At 44.0% G+C, this 20151-nt stretch overlaps 1 protein-coding gene across 4 annotated transcripts in view; it reads left to right on the forward strand.

Moving 5' to 3' along the window:
• ube2t (ubiquitin-conjugating enzyme E2T (putative)) overlaps positions 1 to 20151 on the forward strand; it is a 50008-nt gene that overhangs the window by 22168 nt on the left and 7689 nt on the right. For 3 of the 4 annotated variants that reach the window (XM_086011406.1, XM_086011408.1, XM_086011407.1), the window contains exons 2-5: positions 5997 to 6120; positions 8083 to 8152; positions 9776 to 9881; positions 13175 to 13273. In XM_086011406.1, coding sequence (XP_085867532.1) covers positions 5997 to 6120; positions 8083 to 8152; positions 9776 to 9881; positions 13175 to 13273 — 399 coding nt within the window. Of the gene's footprint in view, positions 1 to 4034; positions 4056 to 5996; positions 6121 to 8082; positions 8153 to 9775; positions 9882 to 13174; positions 13274 to 20151 lie in introns of those variants that run through there. The other variant, XM_086011409.1, reaches the window with a different exon arrangement.

Consider the following 20151-nt stretch of genomic DNA (forward strand, 5'->3'; position numbering starts at 1 on the left):
AGGGGATCTCATCGAAACCTATAAAATTCTGTCAGGCCTGGACAGACTAGATGCAGGAAGGATGTTTCTGATGGCCGGGGAGTCCAGAACCAGGGGTCATAGTCTAAGGATAAGGGGTAAGCCATTTAGGACTGAAATGAGGAGGAATTTCTTCACCCAGAGAGTGGTGAACCTGTGGAATTCTCTGCCACAGAGGGCGGTGGAGGCCAGTTCATTAAATATATTCAAGAAAGAGTTGGATATATTTCTTAATGCTAAAGGGATCAAGGGATATGGGGAGAAGGCAGGGACAGGGTACTGAATTTGGATGATCAGCCATGATCTCATTGAATGGCGGAGCAGGCTCGAATGGCCTACTCCTGCTCCTATCTTCTATGTATCTATTCTCACTCACCGTCATGGCCACTGCATGAGTAACCTTTTTAAAGTGTATTATTCCAATTCATAACGAATTGCAGAATGTTTTAATACTGGACAAATCTTTCTAGGTGCTAATGTAAACTTTTCTTTATTATAGATAAACTTTTTTTAAAAATGCTCTGATCTGTGGATGTTTACAATAGCTTCCTGTGTCCCTGACGACCACCTTCTTCTTCTTCTTGGGCAGTCTCTCGGAACCGAGGATGACTTGCTTCCACATTAAAAATGAGTTCTCAGGTGACTGATGAGTCCAATGCGGGACCTAATGTCTCTGTCTCAGGTGGGGCAGACGGTGGTTGAAGGGGCGGGTGGGTGGGGTGCTTGGGTTGACTTGCGCTGCCTGTGCTTGGCTTCCGCTTGCTCCCGGCGAAGAGACTCGAGGTGTTCAGCGCCTTCCCGGATGCTTCTCCACTTTGTGCGGTCTTGGGCCAGGGATTCCCAGGTGTCGGTGGTAATGTTACACTTTTTGAAGAAGGCTTTGAGGGTGTCCTTGAAGCGTTTCCTCTGCCCACCTGGGGCTCTCTTGCCGTGCCGGAGCTCCGAATAGAGTGCTTGTTTTGGGAGTCTCGTATCGGGCATGCGGACAATGTGACCCGTCCATCGGAGCTGATTGAGCGTGGTCAGAGCTTCGATGCTGGGGATGTTGACCTGAGCAAGAACACTGATGTTGGTGCGCCTATCCTGCCAATGGATTTGCAGGATCTTGCGGAGGCAGCGTTGGTGGTACCTCTCCAGTGCTTTCTCCTGATGACGGTGTGTGCAGGATGTGTATACAGCTGCAGCTACTGGCAGACCGCATTACGGTGCTGGAGCTGCGAGTGGATACATACTGGAGCATTCGCGATACTGAGGACGTCGTGGATAGCACGTTTAGGGAGTTGGTCACACCGCAGGTAAAGGCTGCACAGGCAGGAAGGGAATGGGTGACCACCAGGCAGAGTAGTAGGCGCAGGCAGGTAGTGCATGGGTCCCCTGTGGCCATCCCCCTCTCAAACAGATATACCGCTTTGGATATTGTTGGGGAGGATGGCTTATCAGGGGAAGGCAACAGCAGCCAACTTCCTGGCTCCGTGGGTGGTTCTGCACAGGACTGGAGGAAAAAGAGTGGGAGAGCTATAGTAATAGGGGATTCTATTGTAAGGGGAATACATAGGTGTTTCTGCGGCTGCAAACGTGACTCCAGGATGGTATGTTGCCTCCCTGGTGCAAGGGTCAAGGATGTCTCAGAACGGCTGCAGAACATTTTGGACGGGGAAGGTGAACAGCCAGTTGTCATGGTGCATACAGGTACCAACGATATAGGTAAAAAATGGGACGAGGTCCTAAAAGCTGAATATAGGGAGTTAGGAGGTAAATTAAAAAATAGGACCTCAAAGGTAGTAATCTCAGGATTGCTACCAGTGCCACGTGCTAGTCAGAGTAGAAATAGAAGGATATTTCAGATGAATACGTGGCTAGAGGAATGGTACAAGGGGTGGGATTCAAATTCCTGGGACATTGGAACCGGTTCTGGGGGAGGTGGGACCAGTACAAACCGGACGGTTTGCACCTGGGCAGGGCAGGACCGGGACCGATGTCCGAGGGGGAGTGTTTGCTTGTGCTCTGGGGGAGGGTTTAAACTAAAATGGCAGGAGGTTGGGAACCTGAGCAGGGAGACAGATGAAAGGGAAACAAGGCTAGAAGCAAAAGACAGGAAGGAGAAAAACAAAGGTGGCAGTCAGAGAAATCAAGCGTTTAAATCAAACATGGCCACAGTAAATAATAATTCTAAAAGGTGTAAGAATGTTAAAAAAACAAGCCTGAAGGCCTTGTGTCTTAATGCGAGGAACATTCGTAATAAGGTGGATGAATTAGCTGCGCAAATAGAGGTAAATGGATATGATATTAGGATTACAGAAACATGGCTCCAGGGTGACCAAGGCTGGGAACTCAACATCCAGGGGTATTCAATATTCAGGAAAGATAGGCAAAAAGGAAAAGGAGGTGGGGTAGCATTGCTGGTTAGAGGGGATTAAAACAATTGAAAGGAAGGATATTAGCTCTGATGATGTGGAATCTGTATGGGTAGAACTGAGAAATACCAAGGGGCAGAAAACATTAGTGGGAGTGGTGTACAGATCTTCAAACAGTAATGCGGAGATTGGGGATGGCATTAAACGGGAAATTAGAGACGCGTGCAATAAGGGCACAGCAGTTATCATGGGTGACTTTAATCTACATATAGATTGGGCTAACCAAATTAGTAACAATACTGTGGCGAAGGAATTCCTGGAGTGTATACGGGATGGTTTCCCGGACTAATATGTCGAGTAATCAACTAGAGATCAGGCCATCTTAGAGTGGGTATTATGTAACGAGAAAGGATTAATTAGCAATCTTGTTGTGCGAGGCCCCCTGGGTCGGAGCGATCATATGATAGAATTCTTCATTAAGATGGAGAGTGAAGTAGTTGACTCAGACTAGGGTCCTGAATTTAAATAAAGGAAACTACGATGTTATGAGGCGCGAGTTGGGTAGGATTGATTGGGGAATGTTACTCAAGGGGTTGACGGTGGATAGGCAATGGCAAACATTCAAAGATCGCATGGATGAACTACAGAATTTGTTCATCCCTGTTTGGCATAAAAATAAAACAAAAAAGGTGACTCAACCGTGGCTAACAAGGGAAATTAGGCATAGCATAAGATCCAAGGAGCGGACATATAAATTGGCCAGAAAAAGCAGTAAACCTGAGGATTCGGAGCAGTTTAGGATTCAGCAAAGGAGGACAAAGGGATTAATTAAGAGGGGGGAAATAGAGTATGAGAGTAAGCTTTCAGGGAACATAAAAACTGACTGTAAAAGCTTTTATAGATATGTGAAGAGTAAAAGATTGGTGAAGTCAAGCGTAGGTCCCTTGCAGTCAGAATCAGGGGAATTTATAATGGGGAACAAAGAAATGGCAGACCAATTAAATACATACTTTGGTTCTGTCTTCACAAAGGAGGACACCAATAACCTCCCAGAGATGTTGGGGAACATAGGGTCTGATGAGAGGGAGGAACTGAAAGAAATCAGTATTTGTAGGGAAATGGTGTTGGGGAAATTGAAGGCTGATAAATCCCCAGGGCCTGATAATCTACATCCTAGGGTACTTGAGGAAGTGGCCCTAGAAATAGTAGATGCATTGCTGGTCATCTTCCAAAATTCTATAGACTCTGGAACAGTTTCCATGGATTGGAGGGTAGCTAATGTTACCCCACTATTCAAAAAAGGTGGTAGAGAGAAAACGGGGAATTACAGACCGGTAAGCCTGACATCGGTAGTGGGGAAAATGCTAGAGTCCATTATAAAAGATGTAATTGCAGAGCACTTGGAAAACAGTGACAGGATAGGACAAAGTCAACATGGATTTACAAAAGGTAAATCGTGCTTGACTAATCTACTGGAATTTTTTGAGGATGTAACTGGTAGAGTAGATAAGGGAGAACCAGTGGATGTGGTGTATTTGGACTTTGAGAAGGCTTTCGATAAGGTCCCGCATAAGAGATTAGTGTGTAAACTTGTTCTGCTCCTACTGTGTTCTAATTCTGTTAGATTTCAGGAGATGGTTTTATTCCTGTTCCTGGCTGGGGTGGAGATCACCTTTACAGAAGGTAAGTACTGTAGAAAATATAGGGACAGAGTGATCTCCTGGAAGAATTTCGATCGCCTAGATGGGTCGGAGAGGAATTTCCCAGATTTTTTTCTCCCAAATTGGCCATTGGGTCTTTATCTGGTTTTTCGCCTCTCCCGGGAGATCACATGGGTTCGGGTGGATGCAGAGTGATAGAAGATTTGAGGTTAGGATCAGATCAGCCATGATCTTATTGAATGGTGGAGCAGGCTCGAGGGGCCGATTGGCCTACTCCTGCTCCTATTTCTTATGTTCTTAAAGTTAAGGCACATGTGATTGGGGGCAAGGTACTGACTTGGATAGAGAAATGGTTGGCAGACAGGAAACAAAGAATTGGAATAAATGGGTCTTTTTCCGAGTGGCAGGCAGTGACTGGTGGGGTACCGTCGGGGTTGGTCCCAGGACCCCAGCTATTCACAATATATATAAATGATCTAGACGAGGGAACTAGATGTAATATCTCCAAGTTTGCAGACGACACAAAGCTGGGTGGGCGTGTGTGCTGTGAGGAGGATGCTGAGAAACTCCAGTATGATTTGGACAGGTTGGGTGATTGGGCAGAAGCATGGCAGATGCAGTATAATGTGGATAAATGCGAGGTTATCCACTTTGGTGGCAAAAACAGGAAGGCAGATTATTATCTGAACGGCAATAGATTGGGAGAAGGGGAAGTGCAACTAGACCTGGGTGTCCTTGTGCACCAGTCGCTGAAGGTAAGCATGCAGGTGCAGCAGGCGGTTAAGGAGGCAAATGGTATGTTGGCCTTTGTAGCGAGAGGGTTCTAGTACAGGAACAAGCATGTATTGCTGCAGTTGTACAGGGCCTTGGTGAGACCGCACCTTGAGTATTGTGTGCAGTTTTGGTTGCCTTATCTGAGGAAGGATGTTCTTGCCATGGAGGGAGTGCAGCGAAGATTCACCAGACTGATTCCTGCGAAGGCAGGAACGTACGAGGAGAGATTGGGTCGATTGGGCTTGTACTCGCTGGAGTTTAGAAGAATGAGAGGTGATCTCATTGAAACTTATAAAATTCTGACAGGACTGGCAGACTAGATGCAGGAAGGATGTTCCCGATGGCCGGGGAGTCCAGAACCAGGGGTCACAGTCTAAGGATAAGGGGTAAGCCATTTAGGACAGAGATGAGGAGGAATTTCTTCACCCAGAGAGTGGTGAACCTGTGGAATTCTCTACCACAGAAGGCAGTGGAGGCCAATTCATTAAATATATTCAAGAAGGAGTTAGATATATTTCTTAAGGCTAAAGGGATATGGGGAGAAAGCAGGGACAGGGTACTGAATTTGGATGATCAGCCATGATATCATTGAATGGCGGAGCAGGCTCGAGGGGCCGAATGGCCTACTCCTATCTTCTATGTTTCTATGTATGCCACCATAGCCTCGCCCCTCCCTATTTCTAATCTCCTCCAGCCCCACAACCAATGTTCCCTCTAATTTTTTTTCCGTGCGTGGTCCCTTTAACTGGCTGCCTGGCCCGTTCAAATTTTTACGCATGCGCTGTTCCTTCCATATAAAAGCCAGTGAGCTGCCTGCACGGGACCTCCAGATTGATGCGCGGCTTTGCGGGAACATTGCCGACGAGTCTCCGAGAACTCTGCGCTCCTCCAATTCTGGCCTCTCGCGCAATCCCAATTTTAATCGCTCCGCCGTTGGCAGCTGTGCCTTCAGCTACCCAGGCCCTAAGCTCTGGAATTCCCTCCCTAAACCTCTCTTTCCTCCTTTTAAGATGCTCCTTAAAACCTTCACCTGCCCTAATATCTCCTAATGTGGCTCGATGTCAAATTTTGATTGATAACACTCCTGTGAAGCGCCTTGGGATGTTTTACTATGTTAAAGGTGCTATATAAATACAAGTTGTTGCAGCTGTAATTTTCTCATCTGTCTATGTATTTATGTGCACTGCAGGTTAATTGCAAGACGATGCAAAGAGTTACGAGGTTAAAAAAAGAAATGCAGCTGTTGGCGAACCAGCCTCCACCTGGAATTTCTTGCTGGCAGAACCATGATCAAATGGATGATTTACGAGCACGTATGTTTCTAACTCCTTACTGGAAAAACATGGTCTCTGTTTTTTGCCTTCCCTTAGTGAAAGCACAAGATATCAGGGAATCTTAAAAGCTAGAGTTTGTGACTGTACCAAGTTTAAAATTCAGAAACTCGTCCCCCCCACACCCCCCCCCAATTGACAGTCTGTGATCCTGATACCTAATGCACACACTATATTTGCATGCAAATTGACTACCAGCTTTATTCTGTGGTCTTGCCAAAATTTAAATTGAATATTGAAAATAGACCAGGAGGACTTGGTTGAATTATAAATATTGCTATCGAACATGAAAAATAAATTGCCTGGCTGTGCATTGTTGTTCCGAAGAAGCTTGTGCAGAGGGCAACTTTGTCACTCAGCTTGGTGCAATGCAATGGCAGCATTATAACTCGGGTTCTCTTAGGCCGTCCCTCAGAACCGAGGATGACTTGCTTCCACATTAAAAATGAGTTCTCAGGTGACTGATGTGTCCAATGCGGGACCTACAGTCTCTCACAGGTGGGGCAGACGGTGGTTGAAGGGGCGGGTGGGTGGGGTCCTTTGGTTGACACGCGCTCATTGCGCTTGGCTTCCGCTTGCTCCCGGCGAAGAGACTCGGTGTTCGGCGCCTTCCCGGATGCTTCTCTTCCACTTTGTGCGGTCTTGGGCCAGGGATTCCCAGGTGTCGGTGGGGATGTTACACTTTTTCAAGGAGGCTTTGAGGGTGTCCTTGAAACGTTTCCTCTGCCCACCTGGTGCTCTCTTGCCGTGCCGGAGCTCCGAGTAGAGTGCTTGTTTTGGGAGTCTCGTATCGGGCATGCGGACAATGTGACCCGTCCATCGGAGCTGATCGAGCGTGGTCAGAGCTTCGATGCTGGGGATGTTGGCCTGAGCGAGAACACTGACGTTGGTGCGCCTATCCTGCCAATGGATTTGCAGGATCTTGCGGAGGCAGCGTTGGTGGTACCTCTCCAGTGCTTTGAGGTGCCTCGGGTTACTCTTTTAGGTAACCGTCAGAAACTGGTATCTGTCATCTAGAAGGACCTACAAGAAAAAAAGTTTCATCCGGTCAGTCTGGGCTCGATTCCAGACCAGCTCTAAGGGTGAAAGAATAGTATAGTAATCCAATATCTCACCAAATCAGAAAAAAGGTTCTGGCAGTGAGCCGTTTATTAGGTACCTAATTTAGTGAATAAAAGGACATGATTCCTTCGTATTGTAACATGATTTCAATTTATTTTTTACTTGAATTGTGATGTGTTAACTTTGAAGTATTACATTCCTATTCTGACCCTTATTTGTGAGTACTGTTGCCAGATAGTGTAACTTGATACAGTATTTGTCTTTTTATCTTGTCAGTGTGGTAAGACTTCAGTAAACTCTTAAATTAAATCTTACTGTGACTATATTTAAATGCATAGATGTACTTCTGGTTCCTGGTTATTCATGGTGTGCAAACCTTCTGATTTTGGGGTTTAAAATGATATAAATCTTAATAGTTAAAAGTGAACCTAAATTTTGGAATTCAGCCAGGTAAAATCCAGAAATGTTAACATCAGCATTCTGCACTTCTGTGCATTCAATCACTTTCCTTGTTTGGCACAGGGAGTATTAATCTTTCTACCAATGAATAATAACAGCAACTTGGAATGCATCTGCAGTTGCCTGTATTGCACTGGACAACTGAACAAAGTTACATGGGGAACTGGGTGCTGAAGATGCAGCTAATGAGTGTATTATTAGCCCTTTGTTATCCTTCATGTGGAACATTGTAGACTTTTATTGCTTAAAGTATGTGTTCCTCAACGTTAAATTGTTAGTGGAGCACTGTTTTCCGATTTAACGTTTTATTTTTGATCCGAGATGTCACAGCTGACATCAATATTTCTGTTGACCCCAATTCAGAAAAAAAAATCAGAAGGCCTAATTGTTATGTATATTAACTCTCTAATTTGTTTTCTTTAGAGATTTTGGGAAATGTCAATTCACCATATGAAGGTGGAATATTTAATCTTGAAATTGTTGTTCCTGAAAGGTATAGTTAGCTTTTAATATCTCAAATGCATATTTTGCTTTTCCTGCTATCACATTCACCTGCACAGCATAATTTCTCTAGCACCTTCCCTGGTTTGCTAATCTAATTACAGCTGCGGTTGAATTGTGTCCTTCCCTCTATCTGTGCTGAATACAAAAGTGGCTATCACAACACTATATTGTAATACATTGTTAACCTTCTAAATCATACCATATGTATTACTATTTCACAACTGTTGTAATACATTACAGGAAACTGTGTGATATCCGGCACCGACGGGACCGGCGTGTTGCCGATCTATCAAAACTGCCAGACATACAAAGTTAATGTTGAAGCATACGGAGGTTTTCATCTCCGTATCTGACAACAAACCCTGTTGCTTAGCAACAGCTTCTAAAGAGTCGGCTGCAGCTGTAAGTGTCTGTAGCTGAAGCTGTTGCTATAGCTACAGACCTTGCAGTAGCTGACTTGGGGGGGGGGGGAAAAAGAATGAGATCTAAAAAAAACTTACAGAAAACGGCTCCTGAATTTTGCCTTTAGATCGAGTATTCCGGACATACAACCTCCGGATAAACCAAAGTTTCCTGTAATAGAAAAGTAGTAATTTGAGTTTTGCTTACATGTTATGATGTGTAATCGACATACTTAAAGGTGAAAACAGTCTAGCTGAAGTACTTTCTTTTCAAAATAGAGCCACAAATATATAAATTTAGTGTCCTTCCAAAGATCTGTAATTGTGTGTCGTCTCCTCAGCTGATCCAGCGATGCCTTTTATAGAGGCGCTGCCTGAGTCCTGAAGCACCTCCATTCATTTCAATGGGAATAAGAATTTTGGATCTGTCTGGCACCTGACCCAGAGCTGTCTAACTTGGACAGCATTGCACCAGCTGACCAATATCCCATCCCTTTGAAAACAAAATTACAATCCCACAATAATGGTATCACAGCATGTGATGGTTAGGTATATACCAAACCTCACAACTGCACCAGGTTTTATTTACGTATATATAATACCCAAAGGTATTAGCGTGGCTGCCATGCTTCTAATATTCCACTCTTTTTAAAAGTGCGCTCCCCGATAACTGTGGATAAATGTCTTTTAGTTATTTGGGCCAATAACTTCAAAATTAAATTCCTGGTTGGCCCAGAGTTAAGGTATTCTGGCTGACTTGTGTCTGGGTTTAAGAGAGGATAGTTAAATCTTCTAGTATTCCAACCTCGATTGATTTCTAATGATCCTTGCTGGAAAGTATACTTGTGTCGCCATGCGGTGAAGATAGGATTGGGTAGGACTGTGGTGCCTGTCATGGTCAAATAGCTGACGTTCCCTGTTTGGGTTTATTCATCAACAATGAACTACAATCTTGTGTGGATGTGCAACTGGAACAGATGTAAAAATAAGCATTACTTTCTAGTATTTCTGTAAGCTTTTAATGTAAAATTTTAAATCTAGAATGGTGAGCTATAAGTGGATATAATTCAGGATATAATTTGAAGCAACTAAACTGTAATAATAAATATCCTGTCTCATTTAAAAATAAATAAATACAGGCCAGGAAGGTTCTTAAGATGACTTGAATAATCTCGTTTTTAATTAATGTTTTTTAAATGTTCTGATTTTAGATATCCATTTGAACCTCCAAAAATCCGCTTTCTTACTCCAATCTATCATCCTAACATTGACACAGCAGGGAGGATCTGCCTGGATATCTTGAAGCTGCCTCCGAAGGTAGTCAGAATTGTTTTTCAAGATATAATTGCTATTGATATTTTGCTTGAAAGTAACTTTCATCAGTTTCACCAATTTTAGTGCATTCATTTATAATTTTAAAAGGTGCATTTTTTTCTTCATTGGCTTTGGAGGAAAAATAAATACTAATTTGCAAAGTGATGTGGCATCTTGCAATTGCGACTACCTTTTTGCAACAACTGTGTACTATTTCTAACAACTGAAATGATCAACCTACATTTAGTGATTTGTAATGGTCACAATGCAGGCAAACATTTAATTTAAATGGGCAATATTTTCACTGAGAACAGGACTTTGGTAGAGCCATGTCCATATCATCAGCCAACTGCTTCAAGTGCCTGTTTATTCACCTCTCAACCCCAGATACTGAACTGGGAAACCAGATGTTCATGTATTAATACCAGCCTTGAGGACAGTTTCTTGCCTGCTTGGGATATCTTCATTTACAGTGTCATTCCATTAATCGCTTAGTAGTATTTATGTTCAGAAATGAAATATGGGGGATTCAGAGGATTAGAATTTACATTTTTTAACCTGTTGGAATCCAGCCTTACTCCTGTGATTTTTGTCTGACAGCCTAGTCTGTAATGGTGAAAATCCTCAGCAAACAGCTTCTTGTGCAACAGCACAAACTCACTAAATTATTAGTCTCACTTGAGGGACACAATGATAACTGCTTTAAGAAATATCACATTGATACAATAGGGGCACTTGTTTTTGTTGCAAGCTGCAGTGGAGGTGGGGCAGAGTTGGAGTTTTGCGGTGGGTCCATCCTGTGCTATACTTGAAACTCCTGGGCGCAAAAATGCCACCACGTCCCACGAACAAAAATACTAAGATCCTCCAAATTGCAATTTTAATAACATTGAGAACATCTCTCACATTGACTGGCTAAATGATTTTACAGCTCATAAGACCCATTTTTTTGTGCAACAACCATAATGTAAATCCAGTTTGCCTTTTACTTTTATATTAAAAAAGGGAGTGAATGGCTGCCCCTGATGTGACTACTACCAACTGAGTTTACTGCCCTGATCCAAACTTTTGTTTTTGAATAATTTTGTTTCATTTCTCCTCTCTATTTGTTTAATGGTGCTGCTTCTGTTGGGGTGGGGGTGGAGTGGAAGGAGAGACCAAATCTTGCCATTAGCACCACCTTGTGGCACCCACGAAAATGTGGATCTCTGCAGTTAGCACATCCACCAGCTTTAACTGGACAGTGTTGGCGGCAATGGAAGAACTGTACGCCTGTTGTCCGTGACATTCAGCGTAAACGTGTCTGAAGGGATAACTTGAATTGCTCTAGGGTGAAGGTCAGCTCACAGTTATTATTGCCTTAGTTAAGACCATGATGGACAAGGTCGCCATTGAATAAATGGAGAAAGCGTTTCAGTCAGTCATATTTTAGTGCTAAATATACCATTCTATAAGATGTAATGATACAGTTGTCTTATCTTAATAATGAAGATATTGCAGCAACATTTTTAATATCCTTAGATTGTAGATGTCAACTTGAATTGTAAGAAGCTACTTTACTAATGTGGCTTTCCCCTTGTTAGTTGAAAAGACGTAGCTCACTATATCACATTATAACATTGAAAAAGTTCATTGAATCATAGAAAGTTACAGCACGGAAGGAGGCCATTTCGGCCCATCGTGTCCGCGCCGGCCAACAAAGAGCTATCCAGCCTAATCCCACTTCCCAGCTCTTGGTCCGTAGCCCTGCAGGTTAGAGCATCCCAAGTGCACATCCAAGTACTTTTTAAATGTGGTTAGGGCTCCTGCCTCTACCACCCTTTCAGGCAGTGAGTTCCAGACCCCCACAACCCTCTGGGTGAAGAAATTTCCCCTCAAATCTCCTCTAAACCTTCCACCAATTACTTTAAATCTGTGCCCCCTGGTTTTTGACCCCTCTGCTAAGGGAAATAGGTCCTTTCTATCCACTTTATCTATGCCCCTCATAATTTTATACACCTCAATAAGGTCTCCCCTCAGCTGCCTTTGTTCCAAGGAAAACAGACCCAGTCTTTCCTCATAGCTAAGATTCTCTACTCCCAACAACATCCTTGTAAATCTCCTCTGTACCCTCTAGTGCAATTACATCTTTCCTGTAATGTGGTGACCAGAACTGCACGCAGTACTCTAGCTGAGGCCTAACTAGTGTTTTATACAGTTAAAGCATAATCCCCCCCGCTCTTGTATTCTATGCCACGGCTAATAAAGGCAAGCATTTCGTATGCCTTCTTAACCACCTTATCTACCTGGCCTGCTACCTTCAGGGGTCTGTGGACATCCACTCCAAGGTCCCATTGTTCCTCTACACTACTCGGTGTCCTACCATTTAATGTGTATTCCCTTTCCTTGTTAGCCCTCCCCAAATGCATTACCTCACACTTCTCCGGATTGAATTCCATTTGCCGCTGTTCTGCCCACCTGACCAATTTATTGATATCTTCCTGCAGTCTACAGCTTCCTTCTTCAGTATCAACCACACAGCCGATTTTAGTATCATCTGCAAACTTCTTAATCATACCCCCTATATTCAAGTCTAGATCATTGAGATATACCACAAAAAGCAAGGGACCTAGTACTGAGCCCTGTGGAACCCCACTGGAAACAGCCTTCCAGTCACAAAAACACCCATCAACCATTACCCTCTGCTTCCTGTCTCCGAGCCAGTTTTGAATCCAACTTGACACTTTGCCCTGGATCCCATGGGCTTTTAACTTCCTGACCAGTCTGCCATGTGGAACCTTATCAAAAGCCTTGCTAAAGTCCATATAAACTACATCAAACACACTACCCTCATCTACCCTCCTTGTTGCCTCCTCAAAATATTCAATCAAGTTTGTCAGGCACGACCTTCCCTTAACAAATCCGTGCTGACTATCCTTGATTAATCCGTGTCTTTCTAAATGAAGTTGGCTAAAAATTGAATAGTGTTGTGTCACTGGACCCCAAAGTGCACTTCCCGCCATCAATTTCTCAACTGTGAAATACTTGCAATAGACTAGCTTTCTCTCCCTTAGGTATGTCAGTGCTTTTTTGACCTCATGGAGATAGTGACCCTAACTACACCATGTTGTCTAAATTCTCATTTGCACAGATATTCACTTTGTAAAATTGGCGACTGATTAAAGGCCTCAATAACTCCTGGGTAATTGATGTGAAATAATGTACTCTAAATATGCAAATACTTGTGAAGAAATGATCTCCAGAAATGTTTAATGCTGAAATAAACCATGTGTTAAGATGTTAACGTTGTTATCTAGGGAGCTTGGAAGCCATCTCTTAATATCTCTACTGTGTTAACCTCCATTCACTTATTGATGTCTGAACCTAATCCAGATGATCCTCTCATGGCCGATATTGTGAGTTAATTTTTTTTTAAACTTGCAATTGCTTAGTTATACAAAAAATGTTGACAGAGTCCACCTCAAAATGAAAGTATTGTGATAGTGAGTGGAAAATATACAATGTATATGTAAAAAGGACTTTAAGCTAATAAATGGTGGGGAGGGCTCGGTTAGAAGCAATGATAAAAATAGTTTAATTTAAAAAAAGTGTATAACAGCAGAGTTCAGGTCACAAACAGTGATATAGATACTCCAGATGAAGGGAATACTAAAATAACTATAGTAGTTACAGCAGGAGTGACAAATAAGAAACATGTTGTCTTTCTCCCACCGTTTAACTGAACATCAGGGTAAAAGAACAGGTTAGGGTCTCTTGCCCAAATATACTAACGCACAGAGTTTAAGAAAGAAATTGAGTGAATTAGAGGCTCAAATACAGCTTGGAGGCTATGACGTGGTCATTACTGAGACATGGCTGGGAGAGGGCAGCAGCGGCAGATTAAAAGCGGCGGCGGCAGCGAGGCCCGACCACAGAGCCTGGACCTGTACCTGGGAGAAAGCAGCAGTGGCAATTTAAAAGCGGCGGCGGCAGCGAGGCTTACCAATTCAGCAGCAGGGGAGAGAGGTAAAAAGTAATCGAAGTGTGACGTCAGCAGGAAGCAGGTAAGTGATTGGTTGGTGAGTATTTCTCTCTATTTTAAACTTTAACTCTGGTTTATAGTTTCTAAGGTCTCTCTGGTGTAGCGGGGACTGTTGGTAAAACTATTTAACTGTAGTGTAATTAGTGGGATTGATTGATTGATTGATTTAATTTAAACTCAATTAATTAAAGGGTTAAATCATGGCAGGACAGCCCGGCCCCGTGATCTGCTCCTCCTGCGATATGTGGGAACTCAGGGACACTTCCTGTGTCCCTGACAACTACGTGTGCAGGAGGTGCACCCAGCTGCAGCTACTGACAGACCGCATTGCGGCGCTGGAGCTGCGATTGGATGCATACTGGAGCGTTCACGATGCTCGGGACATCGTGAATAGTACGTTTAGGGAGTTGGACACACCACAGGTAGAGGTTGGACAGGAAGAAAGGGAACAGGTGACCAACAGGCAGAGTACTAGGCGCAGGCAGGTAGTGCAGGGATCCCCTGTGGCCATCCCCCTCTCCAACAGATACACCACCTTGAGTGCTGTTGGGGGGGATGGCTTATCAGAGGAAGGCAGCAGCAGCCAACTTCCTGGCACCAGGGGTGGCTCTGCTGCACAGAATGGGAGGAAGAAGAGTGGTAGAGCTATAGTAATAGGGGATTCAATTGTAAGGGGAATAGATAGGCGTTGCTGCGGCCGCAAACGAGACTCCAGGATGGTGTGTTGCCTCTCTGGTGCAAGGGTCAAGGATGTCTCCGAGCGGCTGCAGAACATCTTGGAAGGGGCGGGTGAACAGCCAGTTGTCGTGGTGCATATAGGCACCAACGATGTTGGTAAAAAGCGGGATGAGGTCCTAAAAGCGGAATATAGGGAGTTAGGAGGTAAATTAAAAAACAGGACCTCAAAGGTAGTAATCTCAGGATTGCTACCAGTGCCACGTGCTAGTCAGAGTAGAAATAGAAGGATACTTCAGATGAATACGTGGCTAGAGGAATGGTGCCAGGGGGAGGGATTCAAGTTCCTGGGACATTGGAACCGGTTCTGGGGGAGGTGGGACCAGTTCAAACCGGACGGTCTGCACCTGGGCAGGGCTGGAACCGATGTCCTAGGGGGTTTGTTTGCTGGTGCTGTGGGGGAGGGTTTAAACTAAAATGGAAGGGGGTTGGGAACCTGAGCAGGGAGACAGAGGAAAGGGAAACAAGGATAAAAGCAAAAGATAGGAAGGAGAAAAACAAAAGTGGCAGTCAGAGAAATCAACGGTTTAAATCAAACGTGGCCACAGTAAATAATAATTTGAATAGGTCTAAGAGCGTTAAAAAAACAAGCCTGAAGGCTTTGTGTCTTAATGCGAGGAGCATTTGTAATAAGGTGGATGAATTGGCTGCGCAAATAGAGGTAAACGAATATGATTTGCTTGGGATTATGGAAACGTGGCTCAAGGATGGCCAAGACTGGGAACTCAACATCCAGGGGTATTCGATATTCAGGAAAGATAGGCAAAAAGGAAAGGGAGGTGGGGTAGCATTACTGGTTAAAGAAGGGATTAACACAATTGTAATGAAGGATATTAGCTCTGATGATGTGGAATCTGTATGGGTGGAATTGAGAAATACTAAGGGGAAAAAAACATTAGTGGGAGTGGTATATAGACCTCCAAACAGTAAGGCGGAGGTTGGGGATGGCATTAAAAGGGAAATTAAAGAAGTGTGCAATAAGGGCACAGCAGTCATCATGGGTGACTTTAATCTACATATAGATTGGGCTAACCAAATTGGTAACAATACTGTGGAGGAGGAATTCCTGGAGTGTTTACGGGATGGTTTCCTGGACCAATATGTCGAGGAACCAACCAGAGATCAGGCCATCTTAGACTGGGTATTATGTAACGAGAAAGGATTAATTAGCAATCTTGTTGTACAAGGCCCCTTGGGTTGGAGCGATCATAATATGATCGAATTCTTCATTAAGATGGAGAATGAAATAGTTGACTCAGAAACAAGGGTCCTCAATTTAAATAAAGGAAACTACGATGGTCTGAGGAGCGCGCTGGGTAGGATTGATTGGGGAATGGCACTCAAAGGGTTGACGGTGGATAGGCAATGGCAAACATTCAAAGACCGAATGGATGAACTACAGAAGTTGTTCATCCCAGTTTGGCATAAAAATAAAACAAAAAAGGTGACTCAACCGTGGGTAACCAGGGAAATTAGGGATAGCATAAGATCCAAGGAGAGGACATACAAATTGGCCAGAAAAAGCAATAATCCTGAGGATTGGGAGCAGTTCAGGATTCAACAAAGAAGGAGAAAGGAATTAATTAAGAAAGGGAAAATAGAATATGAGAGTAAGCTTGCCGGGAACATAAAAACTGACTAAAAGCTTTTATAGATATGTGAAGAGAAAAAGATTGGTGAAGTCAAGCGTAGGTCCCTTGCAGTCTGATGTGCCTTCAATAACCATAAAACTAGAAGTTATAGACTTAAACAAGTTGGCTTTTAATCACTAAGATCAGAGCTAACATCTCAACACTGGTTCACAGGAATGAGTCATACAGATCCTGGGATCTTTATGTAAGAGAAGTCAGGGGCGGAGCCAAGAGCCAAGACCTGGAACCTTCCAGGTTAGTCGGGAAAGAGGAAGTGAAACTATACACCGTGGGGGAGGGTAATATACATGAGTGCAAAACGAATACAGAATCAAGACAAACAGATTTCATTACACAGTCAGAATCGGGGGAATTTATAATGGGGAACAAAGAAATGGCAGACCAATTAAATACATATTTTGGTTCTGTCTTCACAAAGGAGGACACAAATAACCTCCCAGAGATGCCGGGGAACATAGGGTCTGATGAAAGGGTGGAACTGAAAGAAATCAGTATTTGTAGGGAAATGGTGTTAGGAAAATTGATGGGACTGAAGGCCGATAAATCCCCAGGGCCTGATAATCTACATCCCAGGGTACTTAAGGAAGTGGCCCTAGAAATAGTAGATGCATTGCTGGTCATCTTCCAGAACTCGATAGACTCTGGAACAGTACCCATGGATTGGAGGGTAGCTAATGTTACCCCACTATTCAAAAAAGGTGGCAGAGAAAAAGCGGGGAATTATAGACCGGTAAGCCTGACGTCGGTAGTGGGGAAAATGCTAGAGTCCATTATAAAAGATGTAATAGCAGAGCACTTGGAAAGCAGTGACAGGATCGGACAAAGTCAACATGGATTTACAAAAGGTAAATCATGCTTGACTAATCTACTGGAATTTTTTGAGGATGTAACTGGTAAAATAGATAAGGGAGAACCAGTGGATGTGGTGCATTTGGACTTTCAGAAGGCTTTCGATAAGGTCCCGCATAAGAGATTAGCGTGCAAAATTAAGGCACATGGGATTGGGGGCAAGGTATTGACTTGGATAGAGAACTGGTTGGTGGACAGAAAGCAAAGAGTTGGAATAAACGGGTCATTTTCCAAGTGGCAGGCAGTGACTAGTGGGATACCGCAAGGATCGGTCCTAGGACCCCAGCTGTTCACAATATATATTAATGATCTGGACGAGGGAATTGGATGTAATATCTCCAAATTTGCAGACGACACAAAGCTGGGTGGGAGGGTGTGCTGCGAGGAGGATGTCATGAAACTCCAGTATGATTTGGACAGGTTAGGTGATTGGGCAGAAACATGGCAAATGCACTATAATGTGGATAAATGTGAGGTTATCCACTTTGGTGGCAAAAACAGGAAGGCACATTATTATTTGAATGGCAATAGATTGGGAGAAGGGGAAGTGCAAAGAGACCTGGGTGTTCTTGTGCACCAGTCGCTGAAGGTAAGCATGTAGGTGCAGCAGGCGGTTAAGAAGGCAAATGGTATGTTGGCCTTCGTAGCAAGAGGGTTCGAGTACAAGAACAAGGATGTCTTGCTGCAGTTGTACAGGGCCTTGGTGAGACCACACCTTGAGTATTGTGTGCAGTTTTGGTCGCCTTACCTGAGGAAGGACGTTCTTGCCATGGAAGGAGTGCAGCGAAGATTCGCCAGGCTGATACCTGGGATGGCAGGAATGACGTATGAGGAGAGATTGTGTCGATTGGGCTTATACTCATTGGAGTTTAGAAGATTGAGAGGGGATCTCATCGAAACCTATAAAATTCTGTCAGGCCTAGACAGACTAGATGCTGGAAGGATGTTCCCGATGGTCGGGGAGTCCAGAACCAGGGGTCATAGTCTAAGGATAAGGGATAGGACATTTAGGACTGAAATGAGGAGGAATTTCTTCACCCAGAGAGTGGTGAACCTGTGGCATTCTCTGCCACAGAGGGCGGTGGAGGCCAGTTCATTAAATATATTCAAGAAGGAGTTAGATATATTTCTTAAGGCTAAAGGGATCAAGGGATATGGGGAGAAGGCAGGGACAGGGTAATGAATTTGAATGATCAGCCATGATCTCATTGAATGGTGGAGCAGGCTCGAAGGGCCGAATGGCCTACTCCTGCTCCTATCTTCTATGTAAGCTGGTCATGATTGGGAGTTAAATATTCCAGGTTATAAGGTCTTCAGAAAGGATAGGGAAACTGGAAGAGGGATAGCCTTATTGATTGAAGATTACAACATTAGTAAGAGAGGATATAGGTAAGGGAAAGCAATCAGCGGAGACTCTATGGCTAGAATTGAGCAATAGGAGAGGACTTAAACTGTAATGGGAGTTGTCTACAGGCCTCCTGATAGCAATGAAGTGGCAGAGTGTGTTAGTTCAGAGATTAGAGAGGCTTGCAGCAAAAGCAGAGTTTTAATGGGAAACTTTAATTTTCATATAGATTGGGAAGAGCAGAGTCGCTCACGTTGGAAAAGTAGTGAATTTCTTGAGTGCATTCAAGATAGTTTCTGCAGCAATCTGTTGTAGAACCAACAAGAGGACAGGTCATACTAGATTTAGTAATGAGCCAGACTTAGTTAATAATCTAATGGTAAGGGAACATTTATTTAATAGTGATCATAATATGATTGAATTTAATGTCGGGTTTGAAAAGGAAAAATGTAACAGTTACTAAGATTCTAGATTTTGGTACGGCTAACTTTAACTGGATGAGACAGAGACTGACAGTAGCAAACTGGTCAAAACTGTTATCGGGTAAACCTACAGATAAACAGTGGGAGATATTCAAAAAAGAATTTAGCTTAATATGGGATCAGTATATACCCGTAAGGAGCAAGAGATCTCCATGCCAAATACAGGAAACTCTTTCTTTTATCCGGCACTGACGGGACCGGCGTGGTGCCGGTTGATCAAAAAGTCCGGATTACAGAGAGGTATACTTACCAAGGTACGAGAGCCCTGTACATGGCCACAGGTGCAGGAGCCCCGGTTACACGGCCACAGATCCAGGAACCCCGGTTACACGGCCACAGGTGCAGGAGCCCCGGTTACACGGCCACGGGTGCAGGAGCCCCGGTTACACGGCCACAGGTGCAGGAGCCCCGGTTACACGGCCACGGGTGCAGGAGCCCCGGTTACACGGCCACGGGTGCAGGAGCCCCGGTTACACGGCCACAGGTGCAGGAGCCCCGGTTACACGGCCACGGGTGCAGGAGCCCCGGTTACACGGCCACGGGTGCAGGAGCCCCGGTTACACGGCCACAGGTGCAGGAGCCCCGGTTACACGGCCACAGGTGCAGGAGCCCCGGTTACACGGCCACAGGTGCAGGAACCCCGGTTACACGGCCACTAATGTACAGTAAAACTTACCTGAACCTACTCCTGAATTTTGCCGGTTAAGAGAGATTTCCGGATATTTAGGTGCTGGTTAAGAGAGTTTCCTATAAAACAGCCATGGTCGGTAACAAAGGTGAGAGATACCATAAAACTAAAGGAAAGAGCACACAAAAGTGCAAAGAATAGTGTAGATCCAGGGGACTGGGAGAGATAATAAAGAACAACAAAGGAAGACATAAAAGATAGTAAGAGCTGCAAAAAGGAATACGAAAATAAACTTTCCAGGGCTATCAAGATTAACACACAAAGTTTTTAAAATTATATTCGAAGATAAACGATAGTCGAGGGTAATGTGGGTCCTTTAAAAACAGATGCAGGTAATATTGCAACTGAAAATAAGGAAATGGCAAACTTGTTGAATAATGACTTTGTTATTCTTCACCGTAGAGGAAGAGGATAAAGGAACTGATGGGGTAGATAGAGAGAAGCCTTTTCTGCTGGTGGGGGAGTCGAGGACAAGGGGACATAACTTTAAAGTCGGAGCCA

Source organism: Somniosus microcephalus, chromosome 18 (genome assembly GCF_052327205.1).
Source record: "Somniosus microcephalus isolate GS21.2 chromosome 18, FLI_Smic_1.0, whole genome shotgun sequence".
Classification (NCBI taxonomy): domain Eukaryota; kingdom Metazoa; phylum Chordata; class Chondrichthyes; order Squaliformes; family Somniosidae; genus Somniosus; species Somniosus microcephalus.